This window comes from Nestor notabilis, unplaced genomic scaffold (genome assembly GCF_000696875.1).
Source record: "Nestor notabilis isolate BGI_N333 unplaced genomic scaffold, ASM69687v1 scaffold7676, whole genome shotgun sequence".
In the NCBI taxonomy this organism is placed as follows: domain Eukaryota; kingdom Metazoa; phylum Chordata; class Aves; order Psittaciformes; family Psittacidae; genus Nestor; species Nestor notabilis.
In genome coordinates this window covers 14,312-33,891 of record NW_009933264.1, presented here as the reverse complement: position 1 = coordinate 33,891, position 19,580 = coordinate 14,312, and the positions used below count along the sequence as shown (strand labels likewise).

Below are 19,580 nucleotides of genomic sequence, written 5' to 3'. Positions count from 1 at the left end.
ATTTTTGTTGACAAAAGCTGTTTCGGTTTTCAGAGTTAATCCATCTTAGGGATGCAGTAGCAGCAGCATATAACCATACTTGCATGTACTCACATTTCAAAACAAATTTCAGATGAAGCTACTGTCTCTAACACACAAATTTAATGCGCATGCTGGTGTTCTGGCTTGTCTTGTACCCGAACTAAAACATTATTCTTATTTCATCCATGAAGCTGTGCACCACACAAGACTCAGCCAAGACTGCCAGCCAAGCAAGGCTCAGGAGGGGTAGTCCAGTGCAACAAGTAGTCATTTTCTCTGCCAGAAGATCCAACTGTTAGCAAAGGTAACTCTACTATCTCTGTTGACAAGCTCTCCAGCCACTGTGATGCATTGTGCCTAGGCTGAGAAGGGGCTCAGTGCAAATTTCAGATAAATCTTACTACATACAGGGGTGAAGGCAAAGAAAAGGAAGCAGCAATCTGATCACTTTGGCAAGAAAGCATCTTCTTTTAATCAAAGAAGAAAGCAGGCAACATGACAGTTAAGTAAACATGTTACAATAATACAGACTTGATTCCTGAGAAATACACTGGCAATACTACAATTCACAATTTGCATCAATTTGGAGACGTCCTTACAGGGCTCCCATCATCTCCCATAGGGGCTATCTGAAAAGGCTTGTTGCTTGGCAAAACTCCAAAGATCAAAAATTCTCCTCACCACAATTATGCTTATAAGTCCCCAGGTGAGCTATCATCTATGGCAGCACTAATTCAGAATACTTTTAATCTTCTAACAGAATCCAGACTTCCAAAAGCCCTCCTCTCCCTCTATCCCATTTCCTGTATGTGTGAAACCACCTCACACATTTATCAACTTAGTATAGTTGTAGCTAAATGTCATCACACACGCACACAGGAGAAGAAATCACACATTTGGGTGGCAGGGGGGAAGAAAATTCCTAGTTAAACAGATACCAACTGAATATATAGAATCTCCCATTTAAATATTTAACCTGCATCCATGCTGAGTACCTGAACTTCCTTCTTGCTTGTCTTACCCGGAATGGTGTGTTGATTCGGCTAGTAAGTGTATCTAGGATGTGCACATTCTCATGTCGGTGCAGCAAAATAAACCGGAGGAAAATCTTGAGGAGGGCTGGCTCCGAAACACTACGCAAAAAGAGATCCAGGTACGCGGTGGTAGCCATCACCTCTTCCACGGTCACCTGCAAGCAAAACCAGTCTAAATGCAAACACAAAATATTCATCCATCCTCTGCAACTATATACTTGGCAAACACTCTAAATTCTCCATACATAACACCAACACAAAACCAGACAGAGGTCTTTGCTTTTCAGTGTGCAAAGAGCATGCCTCTGAATGCCTCATGACCATTGTGAACCCATTTCTTATCTGTCTTACTTCCCCAGGAAAGAAAACTTCCCCAAACTGACACCCCAAACCTCACACATACTGAAATATGAAGAGCAAATCATGCTAGAAGCTCCCCATCACCTTTCAGCCCATGTCAGCTCTTTTGCATCACATTTCTGTCATCCTTCAGAAGCATTTTCAGCTGTTGTGAATACCTGCATCTATCACTTTATTAAAAATGAATGTCAGAGCACAAAGCACTGTACAAACTCATGGTTCTAGAGCTCTAAATAAAAAAAAAAAAAAAAAAAAAAAAATCCTTTCCAGTTTTCCTTCTTTTTATTTTCCCACAGCACAATTCCTCATCTTACTCAATTTTAAAGAGGAGTATGTATATAGAAACATACACACACAAACCAAAATCTTTGCTACTGACTATCTGTATATCAAAATACAATTCAAATATCCATGCGACATTTGCATACCATAACCCACACTGCTCTGCTTATTGCAATCCTTTGGAGCTTATCAATTCACAGTATACACTGGCAAAGCACAGAAAATTCCAAAGGCCACCTCTGCACCACGTACTGCTGTTGCAAAGTCAGCTTTTTAAAAATAGTTACCCAGGAACATAATAAGCTTAAGTGCACAAAGATAAACCCTTAAACACAAGAATCTGGCTATATGAAAGGAAGTATTAAACATCTTTTGTTTACCAAACTTAGCTGGATAAATGAAAAGACTGATTTTATTAAAGAAGAAAAAAATTCAAAGCTGGCACTTAAGAGCTAAGAGGATTTAGAAAATTCTCAGAAGGGCAACATTTACGTAACATGCTGTAAATATTCAAATCCCCGATCTATTATGCTGCATGTTAGCCATGTACACAGCAATGTCATGCTGCAAATGTTCTCTCTAAAGCATTTAAGATCACAAGCTCCTTCTGGCTGGTTACACAGAACATAGGAATGCTGTATGCAGCCTGCAGACCTTATGGAGAGTGAGCACCAGTGAGGAGAGCAGAGAGAAGCACACACACTTTTCCATAGGACTGCCGCCACATTTCAACCACCAAAAAACCTGCTCAGGAAATAAACCAGGGTTGTCAAACAAGGGAAATTGTTTCCAGTTGGAGCCAAGATTCTTTTTCCTTTTCTTTTGCAATAGCCAAAAGGTGTGGGGACTTGTGGGCTTTCTGATGAAAGCTGTTGACTGTTGCCCTGAGAACTGGCTTTTTTTGTTTGCTTTTTTGATAGCAGCAAGCTGTAAAAAGCAAAGCCCAAGAAATCCATCATGTGACATCATTATGATAGCATACAGTTCATCGAAGAGTTTAGACCCTCTGCCAAGGAAAGGCCAGACAGAAGTAATACATCTTTATGTCTCTGTGTTACTTCTTATCCTTTATGGGGAAAAAGAAGCATGTTCTTGGCCTGCAGGTTTCCCAGATGTCTGGTGACAGCAGAGTAATGAGCCTATATATAAAATACTGAAGCTGTAAATGAAAGCAAGAAAAGCCAGTGGATTCACAAGGGCAGTGGCCTTCTAAAACCAATGCTCTTTGGAGAACTCATCTTACATTCGTATCAGTGAGAGAAATCCAAATGCTTTTCAGAGTGCATATCATGAATGAAACAAAAAGCATATGAAAGCCAGCTAGAGACTACTCTAAGTAAACAAATGTTTGATTCCGAGCGCATATTCAGTGTTCCTGACAGCTTGGGGACTAGACAAGAAAGGAAATCATGTTTACCTCAAACCAACACTTCACTGATACCACTAAACAGAGGTAGAAGAACCAACCAATTATTAATGAAGCCCAAAGACTTCACAACTGAGTTGTTTATAACCTTGTTAAATCTTAATTCTTTGTATTGAGCGGTTTTTTGTGCAGAGTGCCACTTAATTTTTAGTTCCTGGGAAAGAAGTTGCTGAACCTGCTTAACCATTTTCTAAGAAAGAGGGAAGACAACTAAGTTTAGTCAAGATTTAAACGGATTTATCTTTTTTCATTTTCCAGTGAAAACACCCTGACTTATTATCTTACCCACAACGATCCTTCAAACTTTAGCAATAAATGAAGCTAGGATCCATTTCACAGCTCATTGTGTAACATGCAAAGCAGCCAAGTTAACGCTGTACAAGCAATTTTAATGCTTCTAGATGTTCTAGAAGTTCCAGTGCTTTCACAGTGTGCCTTTATGTGCAACTTGTCCATACAGACCAGCACAGAGATCATCCTTCTGCTTCCTCACAAGTGCAAATCCAACAAAAATATTGCTTTTCAGCATTTGAAATGTATGCAGTTTAGGAAAAAGATCAATTAGGCTGGCAAGTGGACATCCATGCTTCTACAATTATGTCTTATTTTGCCACCATGCATTCTGGGTATGCTTCTCCCCTTTACCAGATCCAATGTTAAATGCAAGATCTGAAGATTTGAGGCACCTAGAAAAGTGTTCAAAAAGGCTGATTTTAGCTAGAGGCTCATTTTCCTTTTACTCAATGGGATACGTAAGCCTACTCTGAATGAGCCTCTAGAGAGCTCACTTTTTTTGCAATTAACTAGGTTGGAGAAATCAGTTATACCAGGCAAAACCCAGCCTTGCAAGACCCCTTTTAACTCTGTACACCTCTTCTGCAGATTGCATTATACATAATGCATTGACTGCTGAAAGTGAGACTCATTTGTGCAGTTATTATTGAAGACCTCTCTTTTCTAAGATACCAAATCCATGCTATTAAGCTTCATTCCGAATCCCTGCTGCTTGTCTCTTCTCAAACTAATGCCTCATGAGACAGATTTGGGGAAAGCAGGGAAATCCTTCCTAATAAATTCAAAGCAGTACTTAGGTAAATAACAAAAGAACAAATGTTTCCAGAGAACAAAACATTTACTAACCATGTCAAGCATGTCCACTGCAGTCAAATCCTGAGGCAGCTTACAAAAACTTTAGATCACTGTAAACATTGATTATGGTATAATTTGTCCAAGTAAGCTTTTAGCTAGTGTTCAGAATTGAACATCTTTGAAAGGATGATAAAAAGCAAGCCAAAACTTATACACACCCACAAACCTGGTATTTAACTTGAAAATTCTTCACCTCTGATAAATCAAGTATCAAGAAAAATACCATAAAAAAGGGAGATGAATAAAATTAAGTCATGATAGTTTTCTAGAAAAGCCTTGTTAACCAAGTAAATTTCAAGACATGTTTTTGATAATGGTATTTCAGTAATATTAAAATTCACCACTGCCAAAACAGCAAAAATAACAGCCCACCAGCAACAGCCCTTGCTTTAGTACTCATGGTAAAGACCAGGGATACCTCTGCTCCTAATATTACATTATGGGATTGAAAGTGAAAAAAAGAGAAAAAAAAAAGAGTCCATATCCATTGTGTTAATTCAACCAGTATTCTATCATTTTTATTTTCATTAATCACAGTTGTAACAATTAGAAGCTTCTGGATTTTTCTGTTTCCAACATACATACAAATTCAAATGCCTGTCTAAAGATACCATTAAAAACGCTCATCCACATGTTTTTCTATACAACAATCGTTACAGATATTTCTAAAATGTAATTTGCTGCAGAAGGGACTACCTGAGTCTTCATAGCCACTAAGATATTTGATTAGAGATTACTGAAGAGAGAAAGCCCCTTTTAGCCTTGTAATACCCTTCTCTAATTATGTAATAATTTTTCGCAAATCTTTTCTCACCTCCTCTGATGACTGATTAGATGGTGAGGCAGAACACTGTAAAGAGATCCAGCTTTTACAAGTCACTGTGCCAAGTAATAGCAGAGAGACAGAAATTACTGTCATTGCAAGTTCAGTTTAATATATTACTCTCGCGTGTTAGACCAATTGCACTGATTCTTTATTACTGGCTATTTTCCCTTGGGAGCCACACAATATATTTCTAATTTACAGCTTCATGCCCTCTTACAGGAATATGGCTATCATGATTCCTCCTTCCCTTCACATTTCCCTTCCTATAAGGATTTCATATTGCCCATGAAGAGACCATGAATGTTCTTATTGGAACTTAACCACTAGATCCATGAGTAGTTTAAATCTGAATAAGCCCACTTCACTGATAAACAAAATCCAACCATTCCCACACTCTTCTGCTTTCTATTCATTTTCAACTTCTTGCCCTCTGCTTATGCTGGCAGAAGGGCTCCTGCTTCACTTCACTGCACAGTGAATTGTTTCAGGGAACTGATTCAGGTTAAAACTATCCAGGAAATAAAGGCAGGTTTTAACCTCAACCAGTTTCCCATATGAACACTTATCCTGGCAAAAAAAGAGGGTGACAAGTGGGAAGAGGGACAGAGGAAGTTTGCACACAGGGGGAACCAAAACAACGGAAGTGCTTCACCTTCACACAGCTTACATTTATAAACTGCGTAAGTTTATACCAGGTTAAAATTCAACTCAACTGCAGTGTTTGACGCCAAAACTGAAAGGCACCTTCAACATATATCCACTCAGTAGCTAGTAAAATTAAGTTTTGCAGCTATTAATGGGCTTCTCCAAAGCATGAGACCGTTCAAAGTTTTCCGGTAACACTTGGTTTACACCTTTTAACAGCAGCTGTCCAAGTGCTTTTCAGTAAGGTGAAAGATGGTATTATTTCTAAATGGGAACTGACAGTCTTGTGGGATACTTATAAAGATGCTCCTTCTAATCTGTACAGTATAATTTACAGGTCATTTCCCTCTAGCTAAACTGTGTAATCGTCAAGCAAGTATTATTGAATTATCAGAGTAGCATACTGTGTTAGAGGTTTTCGTTTAGATGGGTTAGTGCACAATAGAATTGAGGTCCATTTGACAGAGCTTATTTGACAGGACCATGCCAGTGCTTCCACAGAGTGGTTCTGTTCACCTGGCCAACAGCAACGTTTTACACTAAAAAGCTGGTACGATTTTCCATTATTCAGATCAAAGCCTTCCAAGTAGAAAAATAATTATATCATAGTTAGCAATTAAATGTCACGCAGTAAAGCAGTAAGTAAGAAGACATTAAAAATTTGCTTTTAGCACATAATTTGTCAAATTTTCAGCACTATCTTCAATAAATTGAAATAACACAAATTACATAAACACTCCAGATGTTCCAAAGTTATCTTTGTCACACAAATTCCCTGAATGCCAAATTAAAGTTAAATCATGTGCACTTACAGTAAAGAGATGTATATAACCAATCTGAGTTGTATCAAAGATAGCATAATATTTATATATACACCACAGTGTGGTTCCTAATTATCTAGCACATGGTTTTGACTGCAAAATATATATGTATTAAAGACCTTCTGAAAAGGATTTCACTCAGAGTTCTACAGAAGTGCTGCAACTACCTGTAAGAATAAGGTAAATAAGCCTTTCTGCTAACAAATACATAAAGCCTAAAACAAAGCAATATGGCCTCTAGCAGAACTAGTAAAACAGACTTCGATAGGGTTATTCTGGATTCACTCTGGGATTTAAATTAGGCTTTTACTGAAAAGAAAATTAGTTTTATTTGATTACTTGGACCCACGTACAATTTGGCCCCAGAAGACCTTATATTTTTTTGATAGAGCATCAAAATGTTAGTTTTGAAAGTGAAGCAAGAAAGAGCCAATGAAATGTCACAGAAATCTAATGGTATGGCTCTGTGCCTGAGCAGAATTATACCTTCTCACAAGTATTTTTTTTCCCTTAGTACCAAAATCTAGGGAAGAACATACAGAACTGCCTAATTTCAAGATTTAACTGACATACCATCAAAAAATGCCAGTCTTAAAAAAAAAGAAAATAAAGAACAGAGTTTGCCAGATAGTCTTAATTTAAGATAATTAAATTTTCTTAATTTAATTTAAGAAAATTAGGTTTTCTTGATTTTAAGAAAATTAAGACTATCTGGTCAGACACTTACACCCAAGAGATAAAAGATGGTTTGAGCAAAAATTTAAATAATGGATTGTTACTGCAAAAAGAAAACTACCAAATTAACCTTCTATTTAGCTTTGTGTCTTTACAGACAAGATATTTTATTCCTCTGGTTTTAACTGAATTTGTACAGAAGTAAGGGATTTGTGACCTTACATAACCCCACTGAAGCGTATCATTAATTCTCTTTTTTCAATGTCTCACGAAACTCAGATGTCAGAAGTAAGAGAGGTAACTCTTTTGTAAAAAGTACAATAAAATCCAGACAGTTAAAGGACAAGACAGGGCTACCCAGCACAGTCAGTTCATGTGTATCCCTAGCTACACAGTACATAGGGATCTGTCTACGCCTTCAGCAATGTGCAGCTTCTGAGATACGAATGTATTTGTCAACTGCTCGTTACACGTGTAGGTGGGATAACCCACACAAAATGACAGGACTAGTACAGACCAGTTATAAATTAGGCTACAAGAACATGCTATATATAGGACGCTTATCTTTGAGAAATGAAGTTAGGGAGTCATAAACTTGAGAATGTTTGGGTTATTTAAGCACAGTGCAGTTAATCTGCTACATAAACAACCTTCACAGAGCTCACTGTGAAAAACAGGTTATTTCAAGCGAACTAGCTAGCCCAATCAGTTTGAAACTTCCTTAACTGGAAGAAACCTGAACTACCACATTATTTTTATCAGCTCCAGACTATGTTCCCTGAGATAAAACCATTAAAAAAAATATAAAAATCACATCAACCAAAATGTTGGTCTCGCCATCCCATGACTTCTTCATAGAAACACATCTCAACACTCTTGTACCATTTCAGTCACACAGTGAACTGTACATAGTATGTATGTATAGGGAGACAATCTGCAAAAAATAAAAAAAGGCCGTGCTTACTACACAGTTCCATAAATGTGTAACGCAGTTCCATAAAGGTGTCACTTGAAGCTGACACTTCAAGATCACACATATACGTATCTCAAAGCTCTGGACCACATACTGAAATTCTGATCTACTTTTACTGAAATTCTGTTTACTTAAATTCTGATACTACTTCTACCAAAAGTTTGATACTCCAGTGTTTCAGGGTGGGAGAGGAGAAGGAAGTCAAGGAAAGGTAACAGCAGGTCTGCATGGATGAACTAGGAGTTCCTAACAAAACAAAAACATGGAAAGGAGTATACAAAGCAGGGATGGGTGATCCAAGAAGAATATGCAAAAGCTGCCTGAGTGTGCAAGGAAAGGATTAGGAAAGCCAAAGCCCAGCTGGACTTGAAGAAGTGTTTCAACAGCAAAGGTAGACTATGAAAACTGTGTGCCCACTGCTAAATGTGGGAAGGGGACCTGGGGACAACATACACAGAAAAAGCCTCAATACTCAATACCTTCCTCGCCTTGGTCTTTACTGGCAATATTTGCCTTTGGTATTCCCAGGTCCCTAAGATAAGACTGGAAGTCCAGAGCAAGGAACACTTACCCTTAGAGGAGGCGGGTCAGGTTAGGAAAGATTCAAAGAAACTGGACATGCATGGGGTTTGCTGTCAGATATGCGAGAGCCTTATGTCAGATCCACTAGATGGTGCAATCCATCTTCTCCATCAAATGCGTTTGAAGTTTATACACGTAAGTAATTAATTTTTAAAGAGGAAGAAGTCAAACTTAATGCTAATCAAGGAAAGGTTTATGACTGGAAGAACAAGGCACCGAACAATGTCAGGGTTCAGGAAAGATCTAGGCTGGAAACTCACATATGTTTCCATTTTTAAGAGAAACCCAATTTCAGAGTATGTAAATGAGGTTCAACAAAATTTTCCTTGTATGAAAAAAAGTAAACAAAACAGTATACTTTATATGATTTAAGTAACAGGGAAATCATCAACCCAATAGGAGGTTAGCAGATTTAGTCACCAGTAAGAATGGCATTCGTCAGGTATAAAAAATAGTACTGTTCAAAACAACCTAAAAATTGTCCTAAGTGCTTCAGAAGTAAAAGCAATACCCACTAAGACTAGAATCCCACAGCTATATTTTGATATCTCCCTTGTTATCCATAACCTTGACCTAAAGCTGGTTAGCTTTTCACTTTTAATTCCCAGTCTTGGTAAGGCATTAAGTCAAGGTACAGAAATATAAAAAGTTACTGCCAGGTGAGGAGGTGAACTCTCTGAATGGCAGACTACAGCCTTGATCTGGATCACAGCCAGATTTTATTTCAGCCCTTGCCAAGTTCCTAAACATTTGAGGTCTGCCGAATCATTGAAGGAGATTCTATAATGCTTATTACTTTCTTGGTAAGTGAGTATTTACCATGAAGAATTGTGTTCACTGCCAAGTCCCAGACATAGAAAGCAGGGTACGGTGTTTCACTGGCCTCTCGGAAAATGGAACAGGTGCACTGCTTTCTGCTTGGCAGGCTTAGTAAAATTAGTAGACCTTCAAAAAGTAATTTATTAGTCCTCTCCTGGCAGCTTCTGATGGATTTTTACTCTCAGCAACTCCTACTTTTTCTCACCAAACAAGGTGTTCTTTTTACAGGGCAATCAAAACTGTTAATTGACATGCTCTGCAATAGTTGGAAATGTAGTTTCCTGCAGTCTAATCCCCCAAGCCCTTAGAATTTTAACATCAGTGACATATTTTGCCAAAGGACAACCCCAAAATTCGAAGAAAAAGTGATCATCTTTTTCTCCAAAGCAACATAAATTGTACCCTAGTATATTATAAGATTCACACCAAACTCCACTTCTCTACGAAGTAGCTTTACCAACTGTAATAAGGAACTACAAAACAATACCAAGCTTGCTAAAATTAGTGTAATATTTCTTGACTGAACTTTTTCCTTGTGGGCATTTTCTTTTTGGAAAATGTTCATTTGGAATAAAATAATCCTCATGGAAACATGCCTGCCATGATGACACGTTGCCTAAAAAGTCACTGCTTTTTTGATGATATGTCAGCCTAGCGCAACAAAAATATTTTGGTTCTTCATTTCATTTAAGAATCTTAAACATTTTCAGAAATCCCTGTATCTTGCTCAATACTCACTACAACGTAAATAGGAAGTATGAAATAAAAAGATGGAAAATTAGCCTAGAAACTCTCTCAATTATATGAAGTCACTACTGACAGTACATTTAATAGTATCTTTACATAGATATCATCCATAATGCTTTTTGCCTGTTATTATTTCCTATCCTGCTTGCATACACCACTGACCTTATGGAGCGCAGGAGCCATTACTGGCACCAAAAATCCATTGTAAATGTAATTGACAAGCTGGTTACGTATTAACGGATGTGCCACCTAAGAGGATGGGGGAGAGAAAGACACAGAACAGTTCCAGTGAGATTTAAAACAAGACGGGGCACACACTACTATTATGCACTACTAAAACCTTTTCCCATTTAACAAGACATGTTCATTTGCCCTTCTTACCAGCATTTACTATGATTCAGGTTCTTAAAAATCTTTCCTTCCTCAAAGAAATAGATAAACTCTGTTTAATTATAGTAAGCCTGCCAAAGTTAGAGAACAGGGCTTTTCAATCTCTCTGCATGCTGACAAAGATGAATAGATGGACAGAAAAGAGTGTATACCCATGCATCAAAGGAAGATTTGAGATTCTAAATTTAGCTCCTGCAACCTCATCAGGGTCACCTGAAGGTGGATTTGCCATTGTTAACTTGTCCTCCTACAAGAAGGAAAAGCTTGAAAGAACAGCTGCTTTCCTGTGGTTCAAGAGTGGGTAAACCAAAGCACTCTCTAGCTATAGGGTATTCATACAATAGGGCGGTTTGAAGCCTTAAGAAATGAACTGTTATTAGAAGCCAAAAATGTACTTTCATAATAAAGCATTCATTTTACTTTCACAAAGAGAACACATTATTATTTAAAAGCATTTAAAAGAAATTTGATAAAAGAAAAAAAAATATTCCATTCAGAAGCACTGTATGTTATTATATTCTGTTTGAAGTTTACATACAGACTGGAATGTCACAGCCTACATGTGGCCACAAATACATTTTCCCACTTGCAGTTCTTCCCAGACTTCCTTTCATTTCTAACCTTTACTTTGGAAAGGGAAAGAAGAAGGCTTACCCATCCTTTGCCGAGATCCAGGTGAAAACTAGTAAGTGGCAAGTGGCTACATTCTCCCTTTTTAATGTCTGGCCGAAGTTTTTGGGTCAACACAGAACAAGCCACACCATGAAGACCATTCCACGCACAGAATACAAATTTCTGCAGTAACTAAGCTTTCAATTCAGCTGAAGAAAGACTATACACACTCAAGTAGTAGTCAGAAACTGATCTTTCTGCATGTCAGCTGAAGATCGTTAACCATTTTAAGTTTAAAATAATATGTTCTTAATTTGTCTGTGGTAACCTTTTTATCAATTTTTTAAGAAGGTATCAAATATGACCTCCTGGAAATGTAGATCTGCACAAAAACTCTGCTTAGACACCAAAATTAATATTGTCTCCTCTTCACGATTAAACATGCATGTTAAAAATCTTTATATTGCATTTAAAGAATGACAGCTACTATTATTTTCCTGCTCAATGATTTAAGAGTCAATCAGTTGCTTCACTGTATTTTGCACATCTCATAAAAACATATCTTTTATTTAACAGTCAATGTCACTAAATTTTCAATCCTATTCATCACATTTCCTCAAGTAGTGCGTAAACCCACAGTTTCTGTAGAATTTGTATCATGTTTTAATAAAATACTGGACAAAGTTTCTATAGGATTTACTAGCTTTAAAAACAATATAAAATAACAAAAATCTCGTTTTATATTTAGATCAGAGGAAAAGAAAAATAGAAAGGGATCAAAGCCAGGAGAAGAAAAAAATAATCAAGAAATAATCATTAAGAACAGAATCTAAACAGGCCAATCTAAAATGAGTATATATTTCTTGGAAGATACCTAAATTCTGCTCGGAAAGCTTTCCTTATGCAGTATTTGCCAAAAGGCAAAACAGACTATTTTCCTCTGCATACTATTAAGAGGGCTTAGAGAAACATAGAATGTTTTTCAGTGCTTAAATATATAAAAACTACATTTTCTCATATGTGAAGGCATTCAATTTACTTCTAGTATCGACAGTGGTATTAAAATGCAATAAGCTCCTTTTTTTAACCCAGAAAATCCTCCCAATTACATAATGAAGTATCTAGCCACCACACAAATCTACTGCTTCCATTTGAAACATACGTCACCCAAAACCAAAAAACATATTAATTCATCCTTATAACCAGGACAAACAGCACAAAGCATTCATTTTATAAGCAACTTATTTTAGTGTATCTTAAAAAGTCCATGCCATTACTAAAAGTAAATAAACTCTGTAAATACAAACTTCTGCAGAACATATAAAAAACCTACTACTTCAAAAGGGCAGGCCAACTCTGCTCCATTACCTGTATCACAGCATTGCAAAATTCAAGGGAATTCATGAATTGTACAAGGGCTGGTGACAAGAGCCAGTCATCTTTCAGCAGACAGTGCCACTCTTCTCCATTTTCTTCCAGCTTTGCAGGCAAAGATGAATAGAGGCCACTTAGTCCTGTTGCTAGCACCTGTATTTCAAAACCAGAAGAGAAGTAAGTTAACTTTCCAACCATCCATCTGTTCGAACAGAAATGCCAGAAATGGATTCTCTTACTAATTTTAGTAACATGAGAGTGTTGAGATTAATTTAATTTCCTTTTGAAAGAGTCCTGTGGCAGAAAGACATGAATATTTTAGAGAGCCTTCCATATATTCTTCTTTCAAGAGCTGGTATTTAGGAGAACAAGATGGGAGAAAAGTGTTATTAAGGTTTATGGATGGTTTATGTAGAATATATCATGGAAGGACAAGACTGCATTCTCAGTTGCAATTTAAAAAGTGTATTTCCAAAAAGGTTTTGTAAATTTTACTGAATATATCTAGAATTCTGCTAGTTTCAGGCCAGGCTTTTAATTACTAAATTTATTTGAAGCTGGAAAAATTCTAAATATTTTTAGACTTTAGGATAATTTTTAGATGATTCTCATTTTAATAAGAATTTTAAGACTCAGTTTGATGGAAACCTTTTAAGCTTTCATTCAACAGACTCCTGTAAAAATTGTTCTTATTTCTACAGAGAGCTACAGCTTGACATCTACAGGGCTGGACAGTCAAACTCAGATGAAACACAAATGTCTTATTGATTAGAAAACAAACAGTTGACAATGTGCAGGTCAAAGACCAAGGGTTCACAGAAGGGGGAATCAGGTTTTGATCATATACAAGCATAATAAATTATAATTGCTAACCCATCCAGTCAGACAAAGGCTGGCTTTCTGAATGCTTTCCATTCCTAAATTTTGAAGATGGATTCATTCTGGCATACATAATTAAGCCAAATATTAAAGGGGGGGGGGGAATAAATACCGTGGAAAATTTAGTGGTTTAACACACTGTGCTACTTTTTTTTTATATACCCATAGATACATAGATGTAAAAAGAAAGATGCTGGGGATATGTTAAAAAGCTAAGAAGCTAAGGCTATTGAGCAAAGCTTTATCTGTACGATCATACTCTTACAGAATATTTTTTACTTTTTCTCTCTCTCATGGTAGAAGAGCTCAAAACAAAAAGTTAGGAAGATCTTCTACAAGCATCTCCAGCAGTTTCTTTCTCTCCATTGAGTCTCTCTGCAAACCAGTCTCCTCGATTTATTTATTTTCTCTTGAATCACAAAAGATACTTGATTTGTAATCCCAAACATATTATATGATTAAAATGTGCTGTTAATATATAATCAATTGCTATCTGGCCAATTTCTTCCCTATAATAATTTCCTTTCCTCCCATATCCATAGTGTTTCTATTTCTTTGCAGCCTCAACTTTTCAAGGACATTGCAGAGCTATACCTTCTCCTGCTTTAATACTTGCTTTCCTTAACTGTGAGATATTTACAAAGTTTTATGGAGACACTTTGAGGTGCTGTCCTGCTCACAATTCTTTAGAAACATTGTTTTCTTATTATAATGCTAAACAGACAACATCTTCATGTCAAAACATGAGAAAAATGATATGACAGAATTCTCTATACAACCAGATAACTTTGCCCAACAGTTTGTCTACGCATTCTGCATTAAAAAAAAATTGCTAGTGATGTATCTTACTACAGCCTGTCCCCTTCCTTCTTCATAGTTTTTTAACCTACAATTCTGAATACAGAATGCATTAAGGCATAGTAAAGAAAACTCTATATTCTACCAACCACCTTGGCCCCAGAATCAGAGAGAATAACACAGTGCCACCCAAATGCCACTCCTATAAGCACAGGACTGCACAAGCCGTTTTGCAGGGCAGCTGAGGCCACATATGCACTGATCTGAGTGCTATACAGCAATGCCACTGACACCTAAAGAATCTTCCACCAGTGAAAACCTGTTCCTTCAGCTCATCTCACTCAAATTCAAAAAAAGATGTTATGCTTGTGAGGTAATTCTATAGCACTGCATTAAAGTTTTATTATAGACTTAGGCCAGTCTCATTACCGTTCAGGAAAGTCTGACTTTAGCACATTTTGACAAGAAGCCTTCCTAATTAGAATGTTTGTCAATCACGGCTCCCTGCTGTTGGAAGGTTAATGCAGCTGGCTTTTATCTTCAGTGTAAAAAGGCTGCTGTTTTTCTTTTTAATTAATTGGAAGATGTAATTATGGAAGTTACAGCATGGATCTAATAACGGTATCTTGTCTCAGGGACAGTTTGAGAATCAAGTTCATATTCTTCAGCAGCACCTATTAAACAAGGTCAACTGGAGTCTCCCAACACAAAAAAATTCAATGCAATATTTACAACTGACAAAGGAAACCAATTAGAAGTTTTGTTTTGGAACCTGTAGGCCTCCTTCAGCCTGCCAGCCTGGTTCTGCCCCACTGCTCAAAGGGCATCCCAATCTCAGAGTAAATGGAAACCTACAGCTGGAATAGCTGTCATGTACTAATGCCTAAGGCAGGGATTCTAGTGTTCTTGGCCCTAAAGCTCTCTGCTTTTGCAGCTACGTAAGGCTGCCCTCCACTACATTTTTCTAGCATGTATTAAATTAGAATGCAAGCCACACAGAAGATAAAAGAATCAGTCCAAAAACTGTCACATCAGAGCAATTTTCCCACAGAATATTTGGTTTGAACCCATCTATCTCAAACTGACTTTTCTGATAAGGCATGAAGAAGCAGTTGTTGTCATGCCCATTCTGCTTTAGCTTTAAAACTGCAGTAGGGAAGCTTTTTTTGTCAATTTATATTATTTACTTGTTTAACAGCAAACGTTTTCTATTCATGTAGTAAGATTGATCTGCCAGATGTAACAACACAATACTACTACCAAGTGTTGTAAGAGTACAACACAGCAAGATGGTAGTTTGCCTGAGACAGACATAGAAACGTCCAATCCTGTAAGAAAGATCAAGTCTCCCTTTTATCTTGCAAAAATATTACATTTCTGTAACACTCACACTATTTTCACATATTTTTTGAAGTGAAATTATAGTGTGGTAAGCACAGCCTGCTTATACTAGAACTGCCACCAGAAACAATAGCCTCAGAACACCTTATTCCTATTTCTCACTCCCTTCACCCCCAGAATCTCATAGGGGTCTTAGAGTAAGACACAACATGTTTCCCTCCCACCAAGTTCAGCTGTAACTTCCATCAGTTTCCCAATTCAGTTCACTGTGTGACTGCAAAAACACTTGTGCTGACCTAAAAGCACAAGACATTGGTATGGAAACAAGAAGTAAGGCAGTGTTTGGTTTAAACAGCATTACAATTTGTGAAATAGCTGTTAGCAGAAATAAATGTGTTGTAACACATCTTTATAAAAGAATGAGAAGAATACAGGGGACATAGTTTAGCATTGAAGATCAAGTAAAACGAACAACTTACTGGGCAAAAATAGGTGTTTTCTGCTATGTGGTTTGCAACAACATTGTTTTCTGCAGACAGAGACATTATGAAAAGTAGCGCATCACGGGCCTGTTGGCCTACTGTTCCTTCTCGGTGGATGAAGGGAATCAGCAGGGAAAATATAAGGAAATTGGCAGCTCCATGGTCCTCACTGGTATGGAAAAACAGTTCTAAAATGGAGGGGTCTTTGGCTATTATAGAGCAGAGCTGGTTCAAGAGGACAACCAACTCTGTTTCCACTGTTGGAGTGGCTGTCCCTGAGCAGGAACTCAGCAACATCATCAAAGGCTTCAAGATGGGCTTGTGATGCAGCAAAGGCTGATGAGACTGGGTTACTAGCATTTCATACATTTTGAGTTGCTCGATTTTTGTCTCATCTGTGAACTCCCGCCGGAGGCTCCAAAGAAAAAGCTTCTCCATGATGTTTTCTGAGACCACGAACTCCAGAATAGGCCCCATTGAGGCATCGTTTGCTTGTTCCTCAATTAACAAGAAAAGCATGTGCTCCACATAGTTTTGAACAGTGCTAGCCTCATCAGGTGAAATTGCCCCATACTTTGCCTGAGTGTTTTTCAAAGGATCATGCTTCTCTAAGATTTTCACAACCTAAAGAGAAACAAAGGCACATCAGTTGTTTGAATGCTTTTTAAAAAATATTCACTTGCAAACTCTTCTTATGCTCATAAGTTTTGTATGTCAACCTTTCTAAATTTAGTAGCACATTTGACACATACGAGGCCAAAACAATGCTTTTGTGCACTTAAAAAATATTTTATGTTATAATACATACTTTATATATTTAATATTTTAATAGTAATAATACCTAAATTTTCCAATTTCTTATTGCTGGAAACTTGGGGTTCTCTGAAGTATGGATAAACTAAGTTCCCTTAGCCTTCAGAAATTAAGTTTCAGTGATGTTTGGAATAAGTTTCCTTGTCACAGAGGACTGAAATCTAAGGGCCTGCTCTTCAGCCAGAATAACTGTGCTCAAGAGTATCAATATCATGAGATGATCCACAGTAGAAAAAGTAGCAGAAGCCCAATAAGCTAATCTTTCCTGGCCACATTTTATATAAAGCCATAGAATCAACTAGGTTGGAAAAGACCTTTTAAGACACATCTTTTGAACAATTCCTGGGATGGTGGCTCCACCACTCCCCTGGGCAGCCTGTTCCAATGCCTGACTATGTTTTTGGTGAAGAATTTTTTCCTAATATCCAATCTAAACCTCCCCTGGCACAGCCTGAGGCCGTTATCTCTTGTCCTATCACTTGGTACCTGGGAGAAGAGACCAGCCACCTCCTCGCTCCATCCTCTTTTCAGGTAGTTGTAGAGAGCGATAAGGTACCTCCTGAACCTTCTTTTCTCCAGACTAAACACCCACAGTTCCCTCAGCTGTTCCTCATCAGACTTGTGCTCCAGACCCTTCACCAGATTTGTTGCCCTTCTCTGGACCCACTCCAGCAATTCAATATCTCTCTTGTAATGACAGACCCAGAACTGAACACATGATACCAAATGGTCACCAATACCCACATACTCTTGCAACATTCGATATGGATTTAGGATTGAGTAACATTTGTCATACCAGAACTTATACCCCTGGATTAAATTCCGTTCTCCACACAATCGATGAAGCTTGCTGCCTCTGAAACAACCACTGTTGTTAGCCTTTTTGTGGAGGATAATTGCCACAAAACCACAAAGGAACAGCGGCTCCCCTAACATGACAGCATCACTATAATTAAGCAAGAAAAGGTGAGTCTTGAATGATGGCTCCTCTGACTCTGGAAACATCTCAGAAACACCACCATTCACCCAGCTTGCCCTCAGGATGGCCAAAAAACAGCAAAAGCAGCAGCACAGAAATCAATTCTACATAAATCGTTATTCATATTACTGCAGCAAATAAGACCTTGTATTGTGGTGCTCAGAGCAAAACATCTTTGCCTAAAAGCAATTATAATCCTGATGACATGCAAACAATTTTTGGAATATGCTGAAGTGCATAATCTACATTTATCCACAGCAAACAACACTGCATACAGCTTTGCACCATGCATCTAATATACTTCACAAAAGATAAGCAACCCCTATGCAGCATAAGGAAAGGAAGCACAGAAGTTTGCGACAGGGTACAAGTCACTGTGAATCACTAGAAAAGCCAGTAAGAAAACCTAGGCCTTCCATAAGAAATTACCTTGTCCTACCACTTCCCATTTAGATGCAAATCTGAAGTTCGAAGTGTGATTAGTAAAGCCTAACCATACCTTGAAAGGTCAATTACCTTTGTGTTTTAAGAAGGTTTCAGTGTCATCTACTACATTCTGCATTAAAGGCATTTGTTCCTGTGCAATTCAGGATTATCCCAAAGAAAGAATGAAGCAAATTCCTATTAATGCAGCCTTACTTCAAATCAATAAAACTAATTAACATTACCTGTGCCCAGTGAGTTCTAAACACTATCATGCATGTTTCTGGGTCAACACCCTGCAGGCTCGGAGCCTGACGATTTTTGCTGATACTGGTTCCAGAGGACATTATAAGTTTTCCAAAGGGGAAGCCAACTAGGCCATGCTGAATTTCTTTTTAAAATCCTGTAGTTAGCTACAGATGTTCAAGCATCCTGATGAGACTGGTATTGTGATTTGAGCTTTGGTATCCACAGAAATCTGTTAAAAAACAAAACAAAACACACATATACATATGCACAATAAATTGCAGCGTATAACAAAAAAGAATATACTTAAAGAGAACAATAAAACCTTTTTTTCTTCTAATTCAGTTTGAGGATAGAACTTTTTAAAGCATATTATATGGGACCATCTTCTCATTTTTTTTCCTCATGATAATAGTTTCTAATGCTCAAACATTTGAGATCAGTGACAGGATTAAAATGCTACTGAAAAAAACAAGCACAACAGAAGCTCAAGCAGTCAACATTTTATGCATACTACATATTCAGTTCCTCATTATGACATTTTTGCCATCTGACCATGTCTCTCATCAGAGCTGCTTAGTAATTAATGTTGTATAGACTACACAAGTGAAAAATAAAAAAGTACAGGTTGTTTCTCTGTTTTTTGAAACCAGTATTTCCATGAATAGGTATAGTTACAGATACTTAAAGTTTTCTGGCCAAAATCATATCATAAACAATTGAAAATATCTATGGAACACTGTATGCAAGTAGAAGGATGCATCTGTATCAATACCAAAGTAACTACAAACAACATAAAAGATAAAACCTTCACGTATCCAAAGCCAAATAAATTGAGATGTCATATTAAAGGACTCTGAGAATAAGACCAAACATTGAAATG

The 19,580-nt window shown here is 37.4% G+C and overlaps 1 protein-coding gene across 1 annotated transcript in view; it reads right to left on the bottom strand.

Moving 5' to 3' along the window:
- Positions 1 to 18,798, bottom strand: part of LOC104407485 (protein FAM160A1-like) — a 32,891-nt gene extending 14,093 nt beyond the window's left edge. Inside the window, 5 exon segments of the mRNA XM_010016786.1 lie at positions 1,043 to 1,210; positions 10,523 to 10,609; positions 12,731 to 12,889; positions 16,234 to 16,860; positions 18,697 to 18,798. Coding sequence (XP_010015088.1) covers positions 1,043 to 1,210; positions 10,523 to 10,609; positions 12,731 to 12,889; positions 16,234 to 16,860; positions 18,697 to 18,798 — 1,143 coding nt within the window.
- Positions 18,799 to 19,580: the final 782 nt, after the last annotated feature.